Source organism: Vipera berus (assembly GCF_964194415.1).
Source record: "Vipera berus genome assembly, chromosome: 2".
Classification (NCBI taxonomy): domain Eukaryota; kingdom Metazoa; phylum Chordata; class Lepidosauria; order Squamata; family Viperidae; genus Vipera; species Vipera berus.
Window position 1 is genome coordinate 37,060,026 of NC_138203.1, and position 23,975 is coordinate 37,084,000.

The 23,975-nt window shown below is 39.0% G+C and overlaps 1 protein-coding gene across 5 annotated transcripts in view; it reads left to right on the forward strand.

Annotated features, from left to right (window-relative positions):
- Positions 1-23,975, forward strand: part of XRCC4 (X-ray repair cross complementing 4) — a 113,729-nt gene that overhangs the window by 41,719 nt on the left and 48,035 nt on the right. For 4 of the 5 annotated variants that reach the window (XM_081321314.1, XM_081321311.1, XM_081321313.1 and 1 more), the window contains 3 exons: positions 10,365-10,531; positions 12,335-12,487; positions 17,506-17,609. In XM_081321314.1, the coding sequence (XP_081177440.1) occupies positions 10,365-10,531; positions 12,335-12,487; positions 17,506-17,609 (424 nt within the window). Of the gene's footprint in view, positions 1-10,364; positions 10,532-12,334; positions 12,488-17,505; positions 17,615-23,975 lie in introns of all 5 variants that reach the window. The other variant, XM_081321315.1, reaches the window with a different exon arrangement.

The window sequence follows — 23,975 nt, forward strand, 5'->3', positions numbered from 1 at the left end:
CTCAGCCAGCACAGCTGGCTGAGGAATTCTGGCAGTTGAAGTTCACAAGTCATAAAAGGGCCACCACGTTTGAAGACCCCTGATTTAGAGGATAAAGCTGATGCCATCAGAGAATATTATTATTCTTTGGGTTATATATATTTTAATATTTTACTTACATAAGTGACCAACACAAAAGAAACAGGGTTGGGGTGGTTTTATCATCTGAAGAGAATGAAATTTGAACTGCAAAAGAAATAAAGGAAGGAAGAGATAATGCAAGACCAAAGAAGTTGTATGTTAAATGAACTCCTAAAAAGAATGTGAAAAATATAAAGCTCAAAAGGCAATGCATGAAGTGATTTTATAAACATGACAGAAGAAAGCATGGTTTGCAAGTGAAAAGTGTGGAGAGGTATATGAATGTTTTTATTGCAAATTAATTTTAAGTATAAATCTTTTCTTACCTTATTTACCTTCTTACCACTATTTTCTTTGGCTTACTGCTTCTTTCTCTTTTTCTGCACTTTGAATAAATATTGCTTATCAACAGTAAATAGCATGATGGTTATAAAGGATGGGAAAATGGCATGATAAAATGTAATATTAAGAATGGCATTAAAACATATGGTATTTTTCACCATTGCAATATTAGACTTTGGATTCACCTAAGCTTTGTCAGCATTTTTCATATATCCTGTGATGATGGATAAGAGGGGAAGCAACCTCTGACTAGAACTGAGAAACTCAACAAAAGCATGAATATTATAGAATGTATTTAGTCCCAACTGGATGAAAACTTTGCCTTTGAATTAAATAATTCCAGTATCCCATGCTTATTTTGCCTTTAAGCCTGAGTGAAAAATTAGTTCCTTTGATTTATTGACAGGGCTTAATTTAGTCTTTTTTTCCCTACTGGGCACCCTTTGTTTTTGCTGGGACTGCCACTTTCAGCTTTCCCATATCTGGAGGAATTGGGGGTGGGGGAAGTCCGGCCTGCTAATATAAGTAATATAATTTGTAGACTTCTATGATGCAAGGTATTGTGACCATTGCTGGTTCAGAGGATTTTAAAAGCAAAAGCAGGTTTTTTATGTATAAAATGTGTCTATTATCATTAAAGCCATGACAGTCAAAATGGAAGCTCATGTTGAGAAGGGTAACTGACAGACACCAAGTGAGTAAAACAGGAAATGGCTGTGGTCTTCAAGTCTAATGGTATAAAATAAATAATTTTATCAGGACTAAGCATTTTTTTGGCAGGGGAAAGGATACAGATGGAGCACTTGGAAGCCAAAGCTAATGTACTTTGCCAACTAAAACTACTTAGAAAAAAGAAAAGAGGCTGGATGGTAAATATGGAGTGTATGCTTTTTATGGCAATATCTGTTTTGGTGGAAGTATTCTCAGTATCAGCTATTTTTCTTTTTCAAAATGTTGTTGACCCATAATGAAGACAAATGTGATTAAATTTGGGGTTCTCAGAAGTGAACTCTGCCTGTATTCTTATAACTCACAATCTCTTATCACAGGAAGGAGAGAAACTTTTCCTTCTACTGTTGTTTAACTTCACTTTGTTATTCTGGCTAAGTTGATAGATTGTGGTTAATGTCATTCCTGGTTAGTTAGAAACATGCTAGTTAAAACCCAAACAGATGACAAAACAGGTAAGACAATAAAAAGAATTTCTGCCAATAATTGTATTTAAGGATAAAAGTATTCTGAAAAATATTTTTTAAAGTAGAAGAATAACTCATAGGCATTGCAGTCAAATGAGGCTGGAGCTCAGTAAGAGGATAAATTGATGTGTGAGAGGATGTTGCCAGTGTCATAGCTGTTAAATACACAAATTGCAATCCAACTTAAGCTTTGCCATATTGTAACATTCCTGAATAGATCAAAACATTTTTATTATACGTGACTAAAAAAGTGGCAAATCTAGACAGCACACTAAAAAGCAGAGACATCACCCTGTCAACAAAAGTGCGTATAGTCAAGGCTATGGTCTTTCCAGTTGCAATGTATGGCAGTGAAAGCTGGACCATAAAAAAGGCTGAGCGCCAAAGAATTGAGGCCTTTGAACTATGGTGCTGGAGAAGACTCCTGCGAGTCCCTTGGACTGCAAGGCAATCAAACCGGTCAGTCCTAGAGGAGATCAACCCTGACTGCTCTTTAGAAGGCCAGATCCTGAAGCTAAAACTCAAATACTTTGGCCACCTAATGAGAAGGAAGGACTCACTGGAGAAGAGCCCAATGCTGGGAAAGATTGAGGGCAATAGAAGAAGGGTACGACAGAGAATGAGGTGGCTGGATGAAGTCACTGAAGCAGTAGGCTTCAGAAGATGGTAGAGGACAGGAAGGCCTGGAGGAACATTGTCCATGGGGTCGCGATGGGTCGGACACAACTTCGCAGCTAACAACAACAAAAAAGTGATATGTTAGTTACATTTAGCTACGGATGATTTTGGAGTTCAATAAGAGTTTCAAAAAATGAGACTATATTAAGAAAGCCAGCTATAATTATTTGAGAATGAGAATAGTGCTATAGCACATGATGGCAAAATATTTTTAGTGGTCTGTTTAGGAACTTGCATATTTTGCCTTAGTCTAGGCATTATCTCATGCTTACTCTTATGAATTTCCAACCTTGGAGTCAAACAGCAGAATAGAAAAGCTCCTTGCCTTCAATAGCTGAGACTTCTAACATTCTGAAAAGTTCTAGAAGAATATGATTTCAATTACTGTCATTTTAAAAACCCTACTCTACATCAATCATATTTTAATAGAATAAATAAATTCACTGTATTATATTATCACATCAGTTTCAAGTGTACATTTGAGAGACACATAATTTCCATGACTTTTGAAAGTAAAAGGGCAACAACTCAAGGAGGAAGTAGTTCTCAAAACATGGTGTCTGAATATGTAACCGTTACTCTACACACTTCACATGTATTTCATAAATTTTCTTAAATGTCATTTTGTTTATGAATATTGTGTTACTGAAGGGAAGCACTAACATGCCTCAAGGTATGTGCACTGTGCATATTGTGTTATGCCATGATACTCTTTTTAAAATGCTAAAACTATTTATCATATTGCTCTGCCAACTTTTGCAATGTACAGCAGTGAAAGTTGGACCATAAGAAAGGCCGAGCGCCAAAGAATTGAGGCCTTTGAGCTATGGTGCTGGAGAAGACTCCTCTGAGTCCCTTGGACTGCAAGGCAATCAAACCGGTCAGTCCTAGAGGAGATCAACCCTGACTGCTCTTTAGAAGGCCAGATCCTGAAGCTAAAACTCAAATACTTTGGCCACCTAATGAGAAGGAAGGACTCACTGGAGAAGAGCCCAATGCTGGGAAAGATTGAGGGCAATAGAAGAAGGGTACGACAGAGAATGAGGTGGCTGGATGAAGTTACTGAAGCAGTAGGCGTGAGCTTAAATGGACTCCAGAAGATGGTAGAGGACAGGAAGGCCTGGAGGAACATTGTCCATAGGCTCGCGATGGGTCGGACACGACTTCGCAGCTAACAACAACAACAATCTGCCAACTTTGCCATGCTTTCTCCTTATTTTAAAAGCATGGTAGCAAGTCTAAATTTATATTTAGCAATTGTGCAATTAAATTGTAGCAGTATAAGTTAAAATGATTACCCAAACTACCTATAGTCTGATATTTGTAACTGATTGCTCATTATTTGGTAATTGTTACATGAGGTAATAAAGAGAAGTAACTAATCAGCTTGCCCTGTTTATGTAACACATACTGTAACATGTGAATAGAGTCTGCATAGAGCAGGGGTAGGCAACCTCGGCTCTTTTATGACTCATGGACTTCAACTCCCAGAATTCCTGAGTCAGCTGACTCAGGAATTCTGGGAGTTGAAGTCCATGAATCATAAAAGAGCCGAGGTTGCCTACCCCTGGCATAGAGTCAAGCTCTTTTGTTTTCCATCTTTCAATGAAGACTTATTTGATAGGGCCTTAGAAAGCATTTAAAGAGGCTCTTCACAAAACATATTAACATGAGTGAAGCATTTCTCTTTGTAACATTACAGATAGTACTTGACTTACAACTGGTTGCTTAGCGACTGTTCAAAGTTATGATGGACATCCCTGGCGGTACTTACAACCTGGTTCCAGAGTGGGCCATCTTATAAGATACTGGTAGTCTTTGTGTAGCAATCACAGTTGGAACCTGCAAATTAGTCATTAAAGCCAAGCTATTGCTAGGTGAAACTGCAACTCTGCTTATGATCTTACTTCAGCTTTCCTTTACTTACTTGTGAAAATCATAAATGTGAGGATTGATCATAAAGTTACTTTTTCATCACTGTTGTAACTACAACTGGTTGCTAAATTAGGCAGTCACTAAAAAAGACTAAGTATAGCCATAATATACTATACAATACAGGAAGAAATCTGCTGAATCAAGGTGAATCTGGATTGTGCCACACATTAGCCCAGACATGTCAAACACAAGGCCCGGGGGCCAGATCCGGCCCATGAAGTGGTTTCATGCGGCCCGCGAAGCCATCCTGGAAACAGTGAGGGAATGGCCCCCACTGCCTTGGCCCTGGCCCAGAGACCCTCCTCCTGCCAGAGACCCTCAGATCTGTCCCACTCCTGCCCAGGCCCCCATAGGCACCCTTGATGCGAACGATATAGAGCTGGCCATGCCCACCCAGTAGGCCATACGCACTTTAGCCACGCCCACCCAGTAGGCCACACCCACCCAGGCCACACCCACCCGGCCCCCTGAGGGCAACCGTAATGCTGATTGAGTTTGACACCCCTGCATTAGCCAGTTAGATGCTTTCGGTAGGCTCATTCATGCAGACAGGGGAAAAATATCTTGCCTCTCTTGTTAATGATTATTAGCTGTTACTCAAAGCAAGCTGCCTATATTCCAGAAACAGCAAATATCCATTAAGCCTTTAATCACTGATAGCTCAATCCTCCATGAACTTGTTCAATCCTCTTTAATACCCTCTAATTTGGTGGCTGTTTCATATGATGATAATGAACTTTATAGATGAAATATGTATTATCATGTTAATAAGTCAAAATCTAAGCATGGTTGATGCTGCCCTCAAATATTTCTTTGGAGACTGTGGGGGAGGGGTATGCAGTAGTTTCCATCATATTCATTGTATCTTGCTATGTTAGTGATTGATTGATTGATTGATTCATTACATCATTCTTTTACTCTTAGCAGCAACATAGATTTTATTCATTAGAATTTATTTCTAACCTGTTTTTTTAAGTTTCTCAATGGTGCATCCATCATCACTGAAGACCTTATTGCGCATGCCATTTATAAGCAGATTGCCCGTAGATGTAGACTTTGTACAGACAAATATAATGAAATATAGGACTTACCATATTTTCCGGCGTATAAGACGACTTTTGAACCCCTAAAAATCACCTCAAAAGTTGGGGGGTCATCTTATACGCCGGGTCGCTTTATACGCCGGGAAAAAAACACCTTCGGATCTTTTTTCTGCTGGCCGGCGGGATCGCTGGGTGAATGGAGGCAGGCGATGGCGACCCGTGGTTAAGCGGCCGACGGCGAACAGGCAAACTCTCGTCTGCTTCTGGGGCGGCTACTGCAGCTGCTGCCGTTGCTCTCTCAAGGACTGGCCGTGCTAGCGCCTCCAATGCTTGGCTGTCAGGTCCCCGACGAGAGGACGGGCAGGCGGTCCCCAGAGGCGCCCCGCTCGACCGTAGGAAGGGAGAGCCTTTGCTCCCGCCGAGGCACCGCCTGACTCGCGCTGACCACAAGAATTGCTTGCTCAGAGTGCGGAACTGAGAGCAGCAGCGCAGCAGGCGAGAGAGCTCAGAGACAATAAGGCGAGGCGCCCCTTTGGCGGGAAAGGAGCAAAGCTGGGCCAATCACAGAGCAGGCGGAGCAGGGAAACAGGGAGCAGGGAGGAAAGGGAGCTTGATTTAAAAGGCAGTGGTGTAGCATGGGGGGTGCAGGGGGGGCCGGCCGCACCGGGCGCAACATCTGGGGGGGCGCGACCGGCGGGCTAGCGCAAGGCTGCTCGCGAGCGAGGGGTATCTGTGCCTGCGCCAACACAGAAACGCTTCTCTCTCCGGGTGGGGGAAGGCTTGGCGGCTCCCTGGGTCTATATACGCCTCTGTATGCGCACGCCGCCTCGCGCTCCCGCGAACGAGAAAGAAAGAACGGCAGCGGCGGCGTCTGCGAGCCTCGCCAGCGGCGGCGTTCCTCAGTGTGGGCGTGCCTGCGTCTTTGGGTGTGAGGCTTTCGGAGAGGCTGCCTTTGGCTCCTGGTACTTGCAGCCGGTGTAAAAGAACAAGTCTGTGAAAGCGGGCGAGAATTCATTTCGCACCGGGCGCAACATCGGGGGGGCGCGACCGGCGGGCTAGGGCAAGGCTGCTCGCGAGCGAGGGGTATCTGTGCCTGCGCCGACACAGAAACGCTTCTCTCTCCGGGTGGGGGAAGGCTCGGCGGCTCCCTGGGTCTATATACGCCTCTGTATGCGCACGCCGCCTCGCGCTCCCGCAAACGAGAAAGAAAGAACGGCAGCGGCGGCGTTCCTCGGTGTGGGCGTGCCTGCGTCTTTGGGTGTGAGGCTTTCGGAGAGGCTGCCTTTGGCTCCTGGTACTTGCAGCCGGTGTAAAAGAAATGAATTCTCGCCCGCTTTCACAGACTTGTTCTTTTACACCGGCTGCAAGTACCAGGAGCCAAAGGCAGCCTCTCCGAAAGCCTCACACCCAAAGACGCAGGCACGCCCACACCGAGGAACGCCGCCGCTGGCGAGGCTCGCAGACGCCGCCGCTGCCGTTCTTTCTTTCTCGTTTGCGGGAGCGCGAGGCGGCGTGCGCATACAGAGGCGTATATAGACCCAGGGAGCCGCCGAGCCTTCCCCCACCCGGAGAGAGAAGCGTTTCTGTGTCGGCGCAGGCACAGATACCCCTCGCTCGCGAGCAGCCTTGCCCTAGCCCGCCGGTCGCGCCCCCCCCAGATGTTGCGCCCGGTGCGGCCGGCCCCCCCTGCACCCCCCACGCTACGCCACTGCACTACAGTCCTCGTGTTTCCCAGGGTTGCCCATCATGCCAGACATTCCCTATAGCCCGATTCTTTAGCTCCCCACGTTCCTTAATTCGAGCGAATTTTGTCGGTGCTCCGTGGAGAAACAATATGCAAATGCCGTTTATTTAACCGCGCAAAACTTTTTTAAGACTTTTCATTTCTGTTTTATGCATGGGCTGGGTGGGTCACGAAGTTTACCTCTTTTATTTTAGCAATATCGTGGCACTTATAAAAAAAGGGTACTAAAAGAGTTGTTAATATGCAGATTGTGTGTCAGGAAGTGAAATATTGAGTTATTTCTTTCGCTTCTGTGTACCGTAAATATGCATAGAATCTGCATCTCCTCCTACTGTGGTGAATTCTCAATGAAGCACATTAGAGCTACTGGTACTTTATAAAACTGGGATTCTTTACCTTTGCTATAAGGCAGGGTTCCTCAAAGTCTTCAGCTTATTGACTCCCAAACACTCCTGTGACACATTGCATAGCTCAGATCTCTTGGAGACAGGGAGGGCTGGGCAGGCAGGGAAGGAGAGCTGACCCACCCAATCCAAGCAGATTTTGTATGCAGGAAATACATTGCTTGTTGTGATTGGCTGGTTGTTTTATACTGGGAATGGTGATTCTGAGGGAAGGTAGTCTTGTCTGGTGAGCAGATACATTTGGTGGTGAATACAGTACAGCACAGCACCAGTATCTGTACTTGTTCATACAACTGGCTAACAGTCAAGGCCCCATCATGGCTCCACCAGTAAGAAGAAAGAAATATGAAGCCAGTTTCAAACTTAAAGTTGTAAAGTTTGCCACAGAACATAATAACTGTGCTGCTGCAAGACAATATGGAGTAACAGAAAAGATGGTTCGGGACTGGAAAGCAAATGAAAAAACCTTAAAGAGTATGCCAAGGGGTAAGTGTGCATTAAGAAGAGGCACTCCACATTGGCCAGAACTTGAAAAACATGTAATAAACATGGTGAATGAGCATCGCCAAAGCGGTTATATAGTGACAAGAAATAAAATATGTTTGTTTGCACTTCAGTGGGCCAAATCTAACCCAGATCACAGCAAAGGATTTAAGGCCACTGTATCCTGGTGTACTAGATTCTTGGAAAGGCATAATCTGGTACTGAGGCAAAAGACAAAAATTTCACAAAAAATACCTACAGATCTTGATGCCAAAGTAATTAGTTTCCATCGATACGTAATACAACAGCGCAAAAAACACGGCTATGCATTAAGTAGTATCGGAAATATGGATGAAACCCCAATGAGTTTTGATATGGTTGGAAATAAAACTGTCCATCCAAAAGGTGAAAAAACAATTTTAATTAAAACAACAGGACATGAGAAGTCCAATTTTACAGTGGTACTAGCATGCACAGCTGATGGTGCCAGACTGAAACCAATGATTATTTTTAAAAGAAAAACAATGCCAAAACTCAAGTTCCCTGTTGGTTGTTTTGTACATGTGAATGAAAAAGGCTGGATGGATGAAGAAGGGGTGAAGCTATGGCTTGATAATGTATGGAGCAGGCGACCAGGTGGACTTATTCAAAAACGTAGTCTACTGGTGTGGGATATGTTCAGGGCTCATTTAACTCCCAGCACCAAGCAAAGGCTGGCAAGAATGAACACAGATGCGGCAGTTATTCCTGCAGGATTGACATCGTTGGTACAGCCACTGGATGTGTGCCTAAATAAGCCATTTAAAGATCGCATTCGAGAACAGTGGAATGAGTGGATGGTTAGCGGCGAAAAGTCATTCACAAAAGGAGGAAACATGCGTGCTCCACAGTTGGATGTTTTGTGCAAGTTTGTCATAAAAGCGTGGAATGATATTAATGCAGAAACAATAATCAAGTCTTTCAAGAAGTGTGGCATATCAAATTCATTAGATGGTATGGAGGACGACTGCTTGTGGCAAGATGAAGAGGAAGCCAAAGCTGAGACCACACCATCTGATACGGAATTAGATCCATACGATGACTGCCTTACAAGTGTATCACAAGATGTCATTGATGTACTAATGAAATCAGATGATGAAGAGGAGGATTTTGAAGGCTTTTAAAGGGAAACTGTCACGCCAGCAAATCCTGTAAAAATAGCTTGGAGTTACGATGGGCGTTGCTGACTCGCCAGGGACTTGCCCGGCACTTGCTCTCTCTATATTGTTTGTTATCTTCCTCCTATCATCATCAGTTCCAGTTTGGTTGACAGCTTAGAAAACAAACAGCATGGCAGCTCCCATGGGTTTATTGTCTTTATCCTTCCTTTCAGCTTTAGAGTGAATTAGGAAAAGTTTAATCCACTTGCACTGTTTTATGTTTACATGTTTGATGACAAACAGCCTTATGTTTATAAGTGACAGTTTTCCTACTAAGCACCTGCATGTCATAAGCATTTGAATTAAAATTACCATATTAAAATCAAATCTGATGTTTTTTAATTTTTATTTGGAAGAGGGGTAGTCTTATACGGTGAGTATAGCCCAAACCCTATAATTTAACAGGAAAAGTAGGGGGTCGTCTTATACGCCGGGTCGTCTTATACGCCGGAAAATACGGTATTCATACAGAGTACAATAAGTTAAAACAAGATCGTTGTGTAAATACAATAGAAATACTTAAGTATTTAAATAATACTTGCATTAGTGAAATATATACTGCTCAAAAAAATAAAGGGAACACAAGATAAGACATCCTACTATTAAATGCAGTACATTGTGTTGTTTAAGTGTTCCCTTTATTTTTTGAGCAGTATATATAAAATTGTAACTCCTTATTGTTACAATGACATATCATAGTTTTCTTTATTGGATTTCACTTTTTTGTTAAAGTATTTTTATGTGCTTCTAATCAGTTTTGATAATATGCCTAAATCATGGAGCCATGGAAAGTTGAGAGAAAATTATGACAATTAGAATGAAATGAATGAAATGTAAACATTGTGTGTAAAACACATTGGTGTTATTAGCAATGAAGCACAAAACTACAACTTGCAGAAAGATTGAAATTATTATTTGCTTGACTGACTGATTACTTGTGTAGTTAATCTTCCACTGAAAATAAATCTTAATATATTTTCTTGTATTCTAAGAACCCATCTTTTCCATCTGACAATCAACAAATTTTTAATGTCATAGATATTTTTAAAACAACTGTGTTTTCCTTTGCCTAAGTTGAAAAATCAGTACTGACACATGGTAGTTAGGAGAAATATTCAGATAAACATTCAGTGCTCCCCCCCTTTGTCTTGTAAGTTGGATGTACAGATGAATTTCAGGATCTTTTCTATTCAAATAATGTTTGCTTTGTTTTGTCCTAGTTTAGACTTGGATCATTGATATTACAAAGAGTTACAAACTCATCTGAAGTCATTCGACAGCTGATTACCTATTGCCTAGAATGTGTAAAAGAACTGCATGCCAAAAATGATCACCTACAAAAAGAGAACGAAAGCCTTCTGAGTGATCTGGATGACATGCAAGAGCAGTAAGTTGAAAAATAACATTCATAGGTGTTTTTTTTTTAACTTTCTTTTGATTCCCAGACTTTTTATTATGTGAATATAATACTATAATACTAATTTACTAACCCAGGGATTAATGAAGCTGATTTAAAGTTAATTTAAATCAGTTAGATATGACCTTTATTGGATTACATCTACCAGTGAAAACACAGAAAACACCCGTTTAAGTATCGCTGAAAACTTTGAATCTTCCTAGAATGTATTGTGTGGAGATATTTATATATATATTGATACTTGCATTTTTATCATTTCTAGGCTGTTCTTTCTTACCCCTCCCCTAACTAATTAAAACTTGATTTATGTACAGGAGTTCTGCAGGTAATTGATTAGTACCGCTAATTTTTCTAGCAAGATTTACCAAATTGATCTCCACAGTAATGATACCCAGTGATTTGCATTTAAATTAGTTGAATTATTTATTAGCTATTGAATATCCACATCCCATAGCAGGGTGGCCTAAATTCATATAAATTCATAGGATTATTTGTCATTTATGAAGTTATTTAGTAGATAAAGCTGTAAAAGCTATATTTCCCAGCATTTTGACATGGACTAGCGTGTGAGGATCCACATATATTTGATATAAATAAAAGTATTACATGGGTTTAATCATATCTGAGGGAACACCTGCTGCCAGCATCAAGCTCCCTTCGTCCAGTGTGCTCCCACAGGGAGGGTCTTCTCAGGGTGCCACCGGTAAGAGATTGCTGGCGGACGACACCCAGGGATAGGGCCTTCTCAGTGGGTGCGCCTGCCCTTTGGGACCAGCTGCCAGTGGAGCTTAGGACTGCCCCCGACCTCCGTTCATTCCGCCGGGACCTGAAGACCTGGCTCTTCGAGCTCTCTGGCCCAGGCTGAGAATTTTAATTTTAATTTTAATTTTAACTGGGGTTTTATTTGTTCAGGGACGGATATAATTTTTTAAATTGTTTTTAACTTTTGTATTTTTGTTTTTAATCACCCTGTAAACCGCCCTGAGTCCTTCGGGAAAGGGCGGTATATAAATGTAATAAAATAAATAAATAAATAAATAAAATTTAATGTACAAGAAGAAATGTGCTTTTAAATTGGAAGACTGAAGTACCAAATCCTATGACAGTATTCTAATTCCACTTTGAATTTTGCATTTACTTATAGGATGATGCATGTAGAATTGCAATACAAACACACACACACCTATGTATTCTTTCAGATATATTTCGTTCCTATTGTGAATGGATGTTTTGATGGCTAAATCCCTAACAGTGGTAACAATTTGCAATTACTGTATGAAGATACAAGGTTTTGGTGCTTGTTTAGTAGCATGACAAATGATTGGACTTCTGGAAAGTTTGGCAATACTTTGGTTTTCTAGTTAATGAGACTGTACAGAAGAACGAGACTTCATATGGTCCTGATACACATGTGGCAGTACTTACAAAATGACTTGTTTATAAAATGGCTGCTATCGCTGGCACATTTAATCCCAAATTCATTTACTGGCAGGCAAACTAGCTCTCAGAGTGCTTTCTATCAACCCACCAGGACACTGAGGGATTGAAAGGTATTGTTGCAACAAATAAGATGCTACAAGATGATGCTTTACTTTTCAGGATGCTAGCAGTATGCATACTAACACTATCCACTGTGCAAGTAAACTGACAGCATTCGATTTTTTCATAAGCCATTATATAGGATTTTTAAAATTCAGCTTATGTCTTTGATATTCTATTAAAATAATTATCTCCCCCAAATGTAAAATTGATAAATATGCATTTATTTTTAAGATTACAAAAATGTGTTGAAGCTAAAGAAGAACTGGAGGCTGACCTTTATAAGCGATTTGTCTTGGTCCTCAATGAAAAGAAAGCAAAGATAAGAAGCTTACAGAAACATTTAAAAGAAGTTGAAGAAACAGTACCGGAAACTGCACAAGCAGGGTATAATTTATTACTTTCCTTCTACTAGGTAAACATCATGCATGAAATAGAAGTAGCTCTGTTCTCTATTTTATGCAGGCTTCGAAGTTCAGAGACTGTATGTCCTTGAAATGAAGTAATATAAAAATGAAGTTCTATAGAAGAACTTTAGCAATTCAGCATTTTGGCAATAATGTATTAATTGTAGTATTTATTTGAAGCATTCTATTTAATAATTTAATATGTTTGCTTATTAAAATTCATCTTTTTTAAAAAAAATAGTTAATGAGAAATGAAATCTTCAAGCTATTTTCTCTTGCAAATGATATATTTATGGGTTCGTGACTGCTAGAACATATTAACTGAAGATAAAGTTTGTTCCCTGAAAATTCATTTAAAAAATATTACAGCTTGTGTAGATGCCATTGAACCTAACAATGGGGCTAAAAGTGGCCATTTTCCTTAATAAGACTTAAAAATTTGTTTCCAACTGAAAAAAAGCAGATGGCTTTTGGATAAAGCCCCTCTGTATTCTGAGTCCTTCGGGAGAAGGGCGGTATACAAATTAAATTAATAAATTAATAAATATATAAATATATAATTCAGAAAATATCAATGTGCAGAGCTTTAGAGTAACAATAGTATTATAATGCTAATAATATTAGGACAATGTTGTAATCTGTTTTCCCGAGCACAAATTGTGATTCAAAGTATATATATAAAACACTCATCAGGAACATTTTGAAACTGTTGTAAGTGTTCCTGGTAGGAGCTACATCTATATTCTCCATCTTTCAGGAATACAATAAGAGTCACATGAACCCAGAGGACAATACACACCTAAATGGAATAAATACAGATAGTTCTTGAGTTTAAACCATTCATTCAATGGCCTTTTGAAGTTATGGCAGTGCTGAACAAGTGGTAGATATGCTTGATCCCTGAAGTTTCAGCCAATGCAGCACCCTTGCAGTCATGTGATTAAAATTTTGGGTGCATGGCAGCTGGCCTGCACTTATGACTGCAAGCTCCTCCATCTACCTATCTCTCTCCCCCCCCCCATCTTTGCCCTTTTGGTAGCCTTGCTCTCACTAACCCTGCAGGCATTGTTATTCTGAATCTACTGCCCCTGCTGGCCTTGCTGCCTCCAACTGACTTTTGCTGTCTTCCTCCTGTCACTGCTCATGAGGCATATCTTCTTGAGGCTGCAGCTGCCTCTTAGCCAAAGTGCACATGGCCTTGTCTAAATTGTGTTTGGCTTTCTCTTGAGGTTTACGAAGGCAGGCATGTGGAAGATATGAAAGGAAGACCTGGCTAGAAGGAACCTTCTTTTGCACCAGTAAAGCTAGGGCCTTCTTTTATTTTGTGTTTCAATATGAAGTTTACTCCCTTCCTGAATTATAGAAAGTAAAATGCTGAAAGAAAGTGAACAGGACTGATTGTTTGAAACTATGTTCATTAATAATTGTCAAAATGGCACTGGGCATTATACCAAAAACCTTGGAGGTACTTAGGTAAACTGCACATTGCCAGAATTTCTGTCAGTTGCAAAAGCCCATGCTGCTTAGACCCACAAAAATACTTTGCCGGCACATTATGGCATCTTAGATTGTCAGGAAGAATTTGATATGTATGAAGGCCAACACCAAGAAAAGGCAGCTGTGATTTCACATAGATGTGCACAGTATATAATAATTGACTTTTTCTAAAAGGCTAGAAAAAAAACGGCCAAATAAATCCATGTTGCTGCCAATAAAATATTCCCATGATCAATCTAAAGTCCACTGACATAAGAATGTCTTTACTTAAAAAAAATATGTCCATGGGCCAACTTTGGTTAAGTCTTGCCTTGGGATGAATTTTTTGAATTTAAATATTTTTTTGTTGTTCTTAGCTGTGAAGTTGTGTCTGACCCATCGCGACCCTATGGACAACGTTCCTCCAGGCCTTCCTGTCCTCTACCATCTTTTGGAGTCCATTTAAGCTCACGCCTACTGCTTCAGTGACTCCATCCAGCCACGTCATTCTCTGTCATCCCCTTCTTCTATTGCCCTCAATCTTTCCCAGCATTAGGCTCTTCTCCAGTGAGTCCTTCCTTCTCATTAGGTGGCCAAAGTATTTGAGTTTTAGCTTCAGGATCTGGCCTTCTAAAGAGCAGTCAGGGTTGATTTCCTCTAGGACTGACCGGTTTGATGGCCTTGCAGTCCAAGGGACTCGCAGGAGTCTTCTCCAGCACCATAGCTCAAAGGCCTCAATTCTTTGGCGCTCGGCCTTTCTTATGGTCCAACTTTCACTGCCATACATCGCAACTGGGAAGACCATAGTCTTGACTATGCGCACTTTTGTTGACAGGGTGATGTCTCTGCTTTTTAGTGTGCTGTCTAGATTTGTCATGGCTTTCCTCCTGAGGAGCAAGCGTCGTTTAATTTCTTGGCTACAGTCTCCATCTGCAGTGATCGTGGAGCCCAGGAAAATAAAAACTTTCACTACCCCCATTTCTTCCCAATCTATTTGCCAGGAATTGAGAGGGCCGGATGCCATGATCTTAGTTTTCTTAATATTAAGTTTCAACCCAACTTTTGCACTCTCCTTCACCCGCAACAAGAGGCTCTTTAGTTCTTCTTCACTTTCTGCCATTAGAATGGTATCATCTGCATATCTTAGGTTGTTGATATTTCTTCCGGCAATCTTAATTCCAACTTTTGATTCATCTAGCCCTGCCTTTCTCATGATGTGCTCTGCATATAAGTTAAATAGGCAGGGCGACAGTATACAGCCTTGCCGGACTCCTTTCCCAATTTTGAACTAATCAGTGGTTCCGTGTCCAGTTCTCACTGTTGCTTCTTGGCCCACATATAGGTTTCTCAAGAGATAAATAAGATGGTCTGGTACTCCCATCTCTTTAAGAACTTGCCACAGTTTGTTATGATCCACACAATCAAAGGCTTTAGCATAGTCAATGAAGCAGAAGTAGATGTTTTTCTGGAACTCCCTAGCTTTCTCCATGATCTAGCGTATGTTGGCAATTTGATCTCTAGTTCCTCTGCCTCTTCAAAATCTTGCCTGTACTTCTGATAGTTCTTGATCCACATACTGCTGGAGTCTAGCTTGTAGGATTTTAAACATAACTTTACTAGCACGAGAAATGAGTGCAATGGTGCGATAGTTTGAACATTCTTTGGCACTGCGTTTCTTTGGAATTGGAATGTAAACTGATCTTTTCCAATCCTGTGGCCACTGCTGAGTTTTCCAAATTTGCTGGCAAATTGAGTGTAGCACTTTTACTGGATCGTCTTTTAAGATTTTGAATAGCTCAGCTGGAATACTGTCACCTCTACTAGCTTTGTTGTTGCTCAGCTTTTCTAAGTCCCTCTTCACATTCTAGGATGTCTGGCTCGAGGTCAGTGACCACCTCATTATGATTATCAGGGACGTTAAGCTCATTCTTGTATAGTTCTTCTGTGTAATTTTGCCACCTCTTCTTAATCTCTTCTGCCTCTGTTAGGTCCCTGCCATTTTGGTCCTTTATCATGCCCATTTTTGCATGAAATGTTCCCTTCTCCAGTGGATCACGTTTTGTCAGAACTCTCTGCTATGACCTGTCCGTCTTGGGTGGCCCTGCACGGCATAGCTCATAGCTTCATTGAATTACGCAAGCCCCTTCGCCACGACAAGGCAGTAATCCATGAAGGGGAAATTTAAATATATAAATGGGATTTAAATAAATATTAAATTTAACCAGGAGGCATCTTTCATTTCTTATATTTATTTTTTATTATTACATTTACATCAACATACAATGATTTTAATATAAGATACAGTACATAATTGAAAACAATTCTTGAGATAATATTTATAGTACATGCTTATAGTACATGCAAACCTATTTGCTCTGTAGAACCCGCATATGTTTGTGACCTTGGGTATTTTCTGTTATGTCATTTTTATGATTAACATAGCTATCTTGCTTTGTTTTTTATTTCTATTTAAATATACAATGTGAGAATTTATAAATAGTACCCCAGCATGATCTCTACAGAATTTAGCTATTGGAAAACACTTTATCTCACTGGTTAATCTTTCATGTTGGAATAGATTTGGCATGCACCAAAAGCTTAGCATGTACTTACTTTTTCCCTAAGGCACTGAATGACTGCAAAGTTTGATTTAATATTATAGAAATGGTATATATGGAGTTTTGCTGTGCTGTAAATTGGGAAGAAAACATACGACAGTGACACAGATAAGGTATTAAAAGTTTAATGAGAACCAGCATCTGTCAACATTAGTGGTAACATTTAGACAAATGGGACTAACATTCACATTCATGGCTTTGTCTCACATTGGCAGTGGGACACAGTATTAAAGCATTTTTGTAAAAAAAAAAGAAGCCAGAGATTAGGAAAAGAAAATGGGATAGGAAATATAAAGAATTTGAAAGGAAAAAGAGTGAAAAGTTCAAGAGTAACAAATAAAATATATAATAAAATGTGTGTTCTCTATTTCTTTCACTTATTTATTTAATTTATAGGCCCTTCCCCTACCCTCACTTCCAAACAATTCTGTGACTTACAACTAAAATAGGTGGGTAGGTGGGTTGGCAAGTAGGAAGAAAGATGGGAAGGTAGGTAGATGGATGGAAGACAGGAAGGAAGGAAGATGATATAACTGATCTGAAGAACCAGTATTGAAAAAGAAGATCAACATGAATTAAAACAAAGCAAAACAGACAAAAGGGGGTTTCTACAATTACCTTGTCCTCAACACCTGAGAGAACAACCTTCAATAGTTTCTTGGATGTCAGAATGGTGGAAACGACACAAATCTTCTTTGTCTATTTTAAGTCCCCATCATTGCAACAAGGAATGTGTTTATTTCAAATAATTTGCTATTACAAATGTTACCCAATGTTGTAAAGTAAGTTTAATTAAAACCATTCCTTTTTTCTATTAAGGCATTGTATCCTTTTCTCGCCTGTTTATGAGCTCTATATGTTCCATAATACTGGTGTATTTTGATAAAGCTTTGTATTCTTATAGGGACCCAGTAATTGCTTCAAAAAGTACAGTTGCAAAAGAAAATTATGAAGGAAGCACTGATGAAGAAAGTGAAAATTTGATACAACTGACAACATCAGAGTCAAGTAAGGTAGACCAAGTTGCTTATATTGATGTCATTACAACCATCCATTTTAATTGATCCAAACTGTCTGATTCCTTATTGTACATTAATATCAAAGCATACACGTTTAAAAATCTTTACTCTTGGAGAGAATCGTGTACAATAAGTCCATTTTGATGCTTTAAAATCAAAATAGTAAGATACAGATTTTTCTAATAGTAAGGTACAGGAATGAAAGCTGTGCATTGAGATAGAGCCCTGAAAAGATGATAAATGTCTTTATAAAATTGGAACTGGTTACAAAAAGTATAGTAGACTAAAAGAAAAACCATTCAGTCAGTCCTGGAATTAATCAAAGACTGACTAATTGCACCTTGAATTGATGATTATTAATGGGAACTCAGTTACTATAGATATGTGGAGAAAAAGAACTGAACTAAAAAAAAAGCATTCTTGACAGGTAGAGAACTCATTTTTTCCCTTTTAGCTTTATATTTAATTTGGTGAAATAATTTGCTTATTTTTTTATTATTATCAGGAGGAATCGTTTTTTCATTGATTTTGAGACAGATGGCCAAAGGACATTTTTATTGTGAAATCCTCTCTCCCTAACTTCTAGCTTTTAGTTTAATCTCCAGAGAACTTCTGTCTGGCTTTTCCAGTAACAGGATTTTTGTCACACTAAGTTGTAGTAGGCTACTGGAAATTGTTGGAGAATTTCTCTTCTTCCGGAGGAATTTGGACATCATCCACTCATTTCTCTGCTCAGAAATTTGGTGAAAAATCTCAACTGGCCATTTGTTCCCTTTTCTAGTGCTATATGTTTTTGATAAAATGAAAAAAAAAAATCAGCAAATTTTGAAAAAGAAAATACCTGATTTTATTTTTATACAAATATATTTTTATACAAATAATAGAAGTACTCCTCGACTTACAACCACAGTTGGAACTGGAATTTTAGTTGCTAAGCAATGTAATTGTAAAGCAAGATAACACAGACTGCATCACTTAGTGATCACAATCCTGGTAATTCTTGTTGCCATCATTAAGAGAATTTTACTGGTTGTTAGCCAAGGTCTCACCCAGTCCCTTCCAGCCCGAGCCTCAGTAAGATAAGGGACTGCCTCCAACTTCTCCCACACACCTCTCTCACCCCTTTCCCCATCTTTGCCCTTTTGTTTACCCTGCAAGGCTCTGGGGCTGCTTGCCACAACCTGGGGAAGCCACAGCCACCCCACCCCAGCTCAGTCCAACTGCCTTTGCCACCCTGCATTCCAAGATCCCTGCTGCAACTGCACTGTGCCATCCCAACTCAGCTTTCCAATCTTCTTGGCTGCAGTCTGGCTGCAGGACTGCTCTGGTGCTGGCTTTGCATTGCAAAATGGTGAGGTGGAGGGGGGGAGGGAAAATCAGTCCCTGGGCCATAATGTGCCAAAATGTCCCTTTGGAAAGAGCTACTAGGCAGAGCTGGGGTTGACTTCATTTTTCACAAAGAGAAAAAAAGGCTGCTTTTTTCCCATTTCTGCAGCGCAAAGCCAATTCCAGTCCTGGTCAATAGTCAGGTCAGGCACACTTCAGTAGCGTAAACAAGAAGAAAGCAAAGATGAGCTGGGATGGTGGGGCACAGAGGGCCAAAAGGTCATAGATGATGGAGAAATTGGCAGGTGGAGAGAGTTGCAGCAATCCCCCCGGCCCCCCCAGTTATTAGTGTAGGCAGGCAGTCAAGTGTTGAGTTTTGTTTACAGCAACAGCCATAGCTTCCTGCATGAATGTAAGTCTCTTCATTCAGCACATTGTAACTTTGAACAGTCACTGAACAAATGGTCAATGCTGCAAACATTGACATCAAGGACTACCTTTTTGCATCATTTGATACCCAAGGTTTCTCATAACAACCAAAGACTTTCAATGAATGAAATTATCAAGAACATGGTTATTTAAAAAAAAAACCATAAATGAAGCCTACTTAGCAGCTTGCAAGGGAAATTGCTCTCACATTAATTCTTCAGCCTATAAATAATGTTGAAGCAATGTCAGGGATCTGACATTTGGTCCTAAGTAGATTTGAAACAGACCCTCAATGTGTGGGTAACTTAAATTGGAAGACTCTTTGTAAATCATTGTGCTCTCTCATGTGTTCAAAACAAATTAAAGTGTAATGTTTATAGGTCTCTTAGCTGTTTATAACTTTTACCTGACTCTGCTTTCTTTGGCAAAGCATTGTACCTCTGGGAAGCTGGTTTATTTTGTTTACATATATTGTTGCTCAGACTGGGCTGTTACAGATGTCTTTGGCAAAATTATCCTCAGATCTTTGAATTGCAAAGAGTACTTTATCCTACTTTTTTCTCATTCTTTCACATAACATTTAAGTCTTTCTGTTTGGTATACATTAGTAATAAAAGCACTCTATTCATTATTTTAACTCATGTCTGGTACTTATTCGCAGATTGATTTGGTTGTATTTTCAGCAATTAAAAGACTTGGTTTGTTTCTTTCTCCAGTTTGCAATCTAAATTTGCTATGCAGAAGTAATTCTTAACAAAGTCTCTCCAATGAAATACTGTATTATTTGTTGGTTAATTTCATCTATATTCTCTGATAGTCATAAAATAAAGGTATCATGGCAATGTTACTTACATAGATATTGTAATTAAAACTAATTATTTTATCTCAAAAAGTGTTTTCATTTATTTCAGAATGCAAGATCATGTTCCACTTGTACCTAATACAGCACAAAATGTCTTCAAAATGCTAATATTTTTCTGCTATGTTTCCATGACATTACCTTCAGAGTTCATGAGTCAGACTAAGCCATCATTGACTAGCCCAGTATTAAAATAGTCTCTTCCTCCTTAAATCAGTGACAATTTCAAGGTTCATAAAATCCATGACACTTCATCATTCATTACATCACTACTGGATAGGATCAGAGAGATGCTAGCTGAGTATTTCAGTCTGGTATGGGCATGTCCCATTCCTGATGGTTTGTGCTATGCCAGAGCTGACACAGAAGTGCTGTTGCAGTAGTACTTCAAATTTGTGTAAGGGCAATAGAGCTTTATTTTTCAGTGCAAGGGTTCCCTTTCTGTCCCTTAGCAACCCTGTTGTAGTTGCATTCAAATGTTTCAACCCTTGTTTACTCATAGAGCACAATTTAGCAGTTAAAAAACCCATGGAATGGTGGAAACAATCAGCAGCCATTAATATAAATATAAATTTAATATAAATTTAATAAATCCTAATCCTAAATCCATATAAATGATAATCTCATACTAGTACTAGACTGTTCAGATGTGTTTTAACCTTATGGCCTTATGGGTTTACTACAAGGATGGAAGAATAGGACAATTGAATGATGGGACCATCCACTCTACTTCTATATCTTGAAACTGGTATATGTTATGTCCATAAAGAAAAGAAATGAAACAAGTGAAATCCTAAATAAAAATACTGCTTTTTATCAGTTCCAGTCTTTAGTTTAGGGATTTTTTAATGTTAAGTTCAGGTTTTGGCAGGCAGAATGTGGTGTAAAAGGGTTCTAAAAAGGAGAGTAAATATGATGGAGCCTGAAGTTAGACCGTCCCATTCCTGATGCACTGCAGTATTTCACATTGGATGGAATATGCTGAAGAGAGGATGCAGCAAATCCAGAAGAATCAAGATTTCTATGTAGCATATGCTGGACATGCATAATCAGGCAGTCCCATCCTGCAGCAATTCAAAATAAATGCAAAAGGGACACACAGGGTTCATCAATGTGACAGCAAATTTATTCTAATATTAGACAATATTAATATTGTCTAATATTAATATTTATTGTCTAATATTAGACAATAAAAATATTTCCTTAGTAGATTCCTCAATGCTTTTGACAGTGGTGGATCTTCTAATGCACTTGAAAAACTGGAATACATTCAAAAGGTATCTGATTTGAAAATAACCCATATTGAACTGTATAGCAGAGTCCAACATTAGCACAGGAAATGCTTTATAACATTTTGAATTATGTCATAAACTGCTTCAAAACATTTTGCCCTTTGGTGCATCATTTTGCCCAGTTAAAAGTTACAAGTATCAGCGGAAAATTATCAAATAGATAATTTTCTGGATGGCTGAATAGTGCTTAATACAACAGGACAGCTTAGAAAGTTCTAAAGATTAACTACTAAGATCTCATCTGAATATTAAACTAAGTATTCATTGACTTCCATTCTTCATAAAAGCAAATTGTATTTGTTTTATTGTTATTCAATAGATAGAGATATCAATCAAGCACATAGAAAAGCATTGTAATATTACTACACAGGTTCAGTCGATCTAGGTTCCTTGAGGTCTTTGGGGATGATAGTTTCCAGCTGGCATGACCATCAACCGTAATACAGTAAATAGATTGCAGTTCCAAAATATCTTGAAGGAAAGCAGATCAGCAAGAGCTGAACTAAAAAAATAATCATTGGAGCTACACAGGATCTCAGAATTAATTTGAAAAGTTATTTGAATGTGTGGAAGTATGAATGAAGCACATTTTAAAGCATCTGCAACTTTTTACAGGAGCCATGTCTTTTCCTTGGATTGTGTGGCTGTCCTTTACTGCTGCCATGCCATCCCAGGAAAAAAAATACTTTGAAGAGTCATGTGGCTGCATATTCCAATTCAGGATTTGGAAGTAAACTTGAAGCCATATTAATAGTTCATTTAATTATTCCATCTTCAGTTTGGAAAACTTTCCAGACACTCCTATACTTTTTAGTACTATCATACTTTATATTGCCATATTTTCTCCGTTGCATTTATTCTGACTTACTGCAAAAAAAAAGGCTGCCTTGAATACATATATGTAGCATATGCTGGATAGAGAACTTGATTCTTTTGGATTTGCTATTCTTCCTGTTTAGCTTTCACATAAATTTGAAACATTGTTTCAAAATCAATTCAGAGTGAAGCAATAAATACAATGTTTTTATGTCAAATTGGCTTATAAGAACTGAAACATCCTTCCTATTAGTATGGTGCTTTTTAACTATCTTTTAGAATCCTTGGCTAACAAAATCAATATACTTCTGTTTTGAATAAAAACATGTTCGAGAAAATAACAGGTATTCTTTGGTAGCAAGGAAACAGTGGGATAGTTGATAATTGATACTCTTAAATTTTCTTTGTCAGCAGAGGTGGATTTAAAAACTTAATCTGAGAATAAATAGGCAACTATGAAGGCTAACAGCAAAGGACTTTCTCTTAAATGAGAATCCATAGTTGAATCAGAAAATGGGCCCCTAAAGATTGACCTTTGACTTGTCAACTCAATCTGTTCTGCTGAGTTTCCCTCAGGCCTGAAAAAGATTGATCATTTAACATAAGATGCCTGGCAAAAAGCATAGAATTACCTGTATTATATAAACAAGTTACTTTTCTTGGAGTACATGGGCAAAAGATGAAAGAGTGTATGGGTGAACAAATTTAGTGTGACTGTGCATAGAAAGAAAATTTCTCATTTGGCTGAGGGGGAGGTTGTTCAACAAAACATTCTTGCAGTTGAATTTGTGCAAGCTCCTTATGTAGAAAACTAGAAAAAAACTGATCTGAAATTGCTCTGTAAACAATAAAATTTGGGGCAACAGTATTTGGGGCTATGAATGAGGTCATATTTATGACTACAAAGAAAATCAGATACTCTTTTTGTAACAAAACAGCAAATGGCTGCAGTGGCAAAATATCTTTTATTTCAAAACTTGAGTATGTATATAAACTCAGTTATTTATTGGAAACAATACAGAGATGTATACATGTAGAGTGCTATTTCATTTTCTGTAATTAGGCAAATTGGTCTAATTTCTCCTACCTTTATTTAAAATGAGCATTATTTATTCTTTTTGTCAAAGAGGAAGACATGTAGCTCCATATTTAGAAGATACTATGTTCTAAATATGGACCCAGATTGTTGGGGGCAATAAGCTGACTTTGTAATAATGCCGCTTGGGGGGTGTGTGAAAGCCCTAATAAGCAGGCATATACATAGAATGAAGGCTACTGCTAAGCTTGTAAGCCGCCCTGAATCTTCGGAGAAGGGCGGGATATAAATGGAATTAAAATAAAAAATAAAATAAAAATTCTAATTGTTTCACACTTGTCATAGATTCCTCTCTGCCTATATAAGGGAAGTAAATTGAACTTTAGGGGAAAAATAATTTGGTTAATTAACTGGGAAATGTAGCTGTATCAGGAAACATCCCTGGACTACTGAACATTTTGCTGTGGTTCTCCATATTTTAGTCAACAATTTCAGGAATAAACGATAAGTGAATAAATGCCTCAAGCATAAAATCAGGATGGAAAATTTAGAGCAGATTCATATTGCTGTAGATCAACTGATCATATTTAAAAGTAT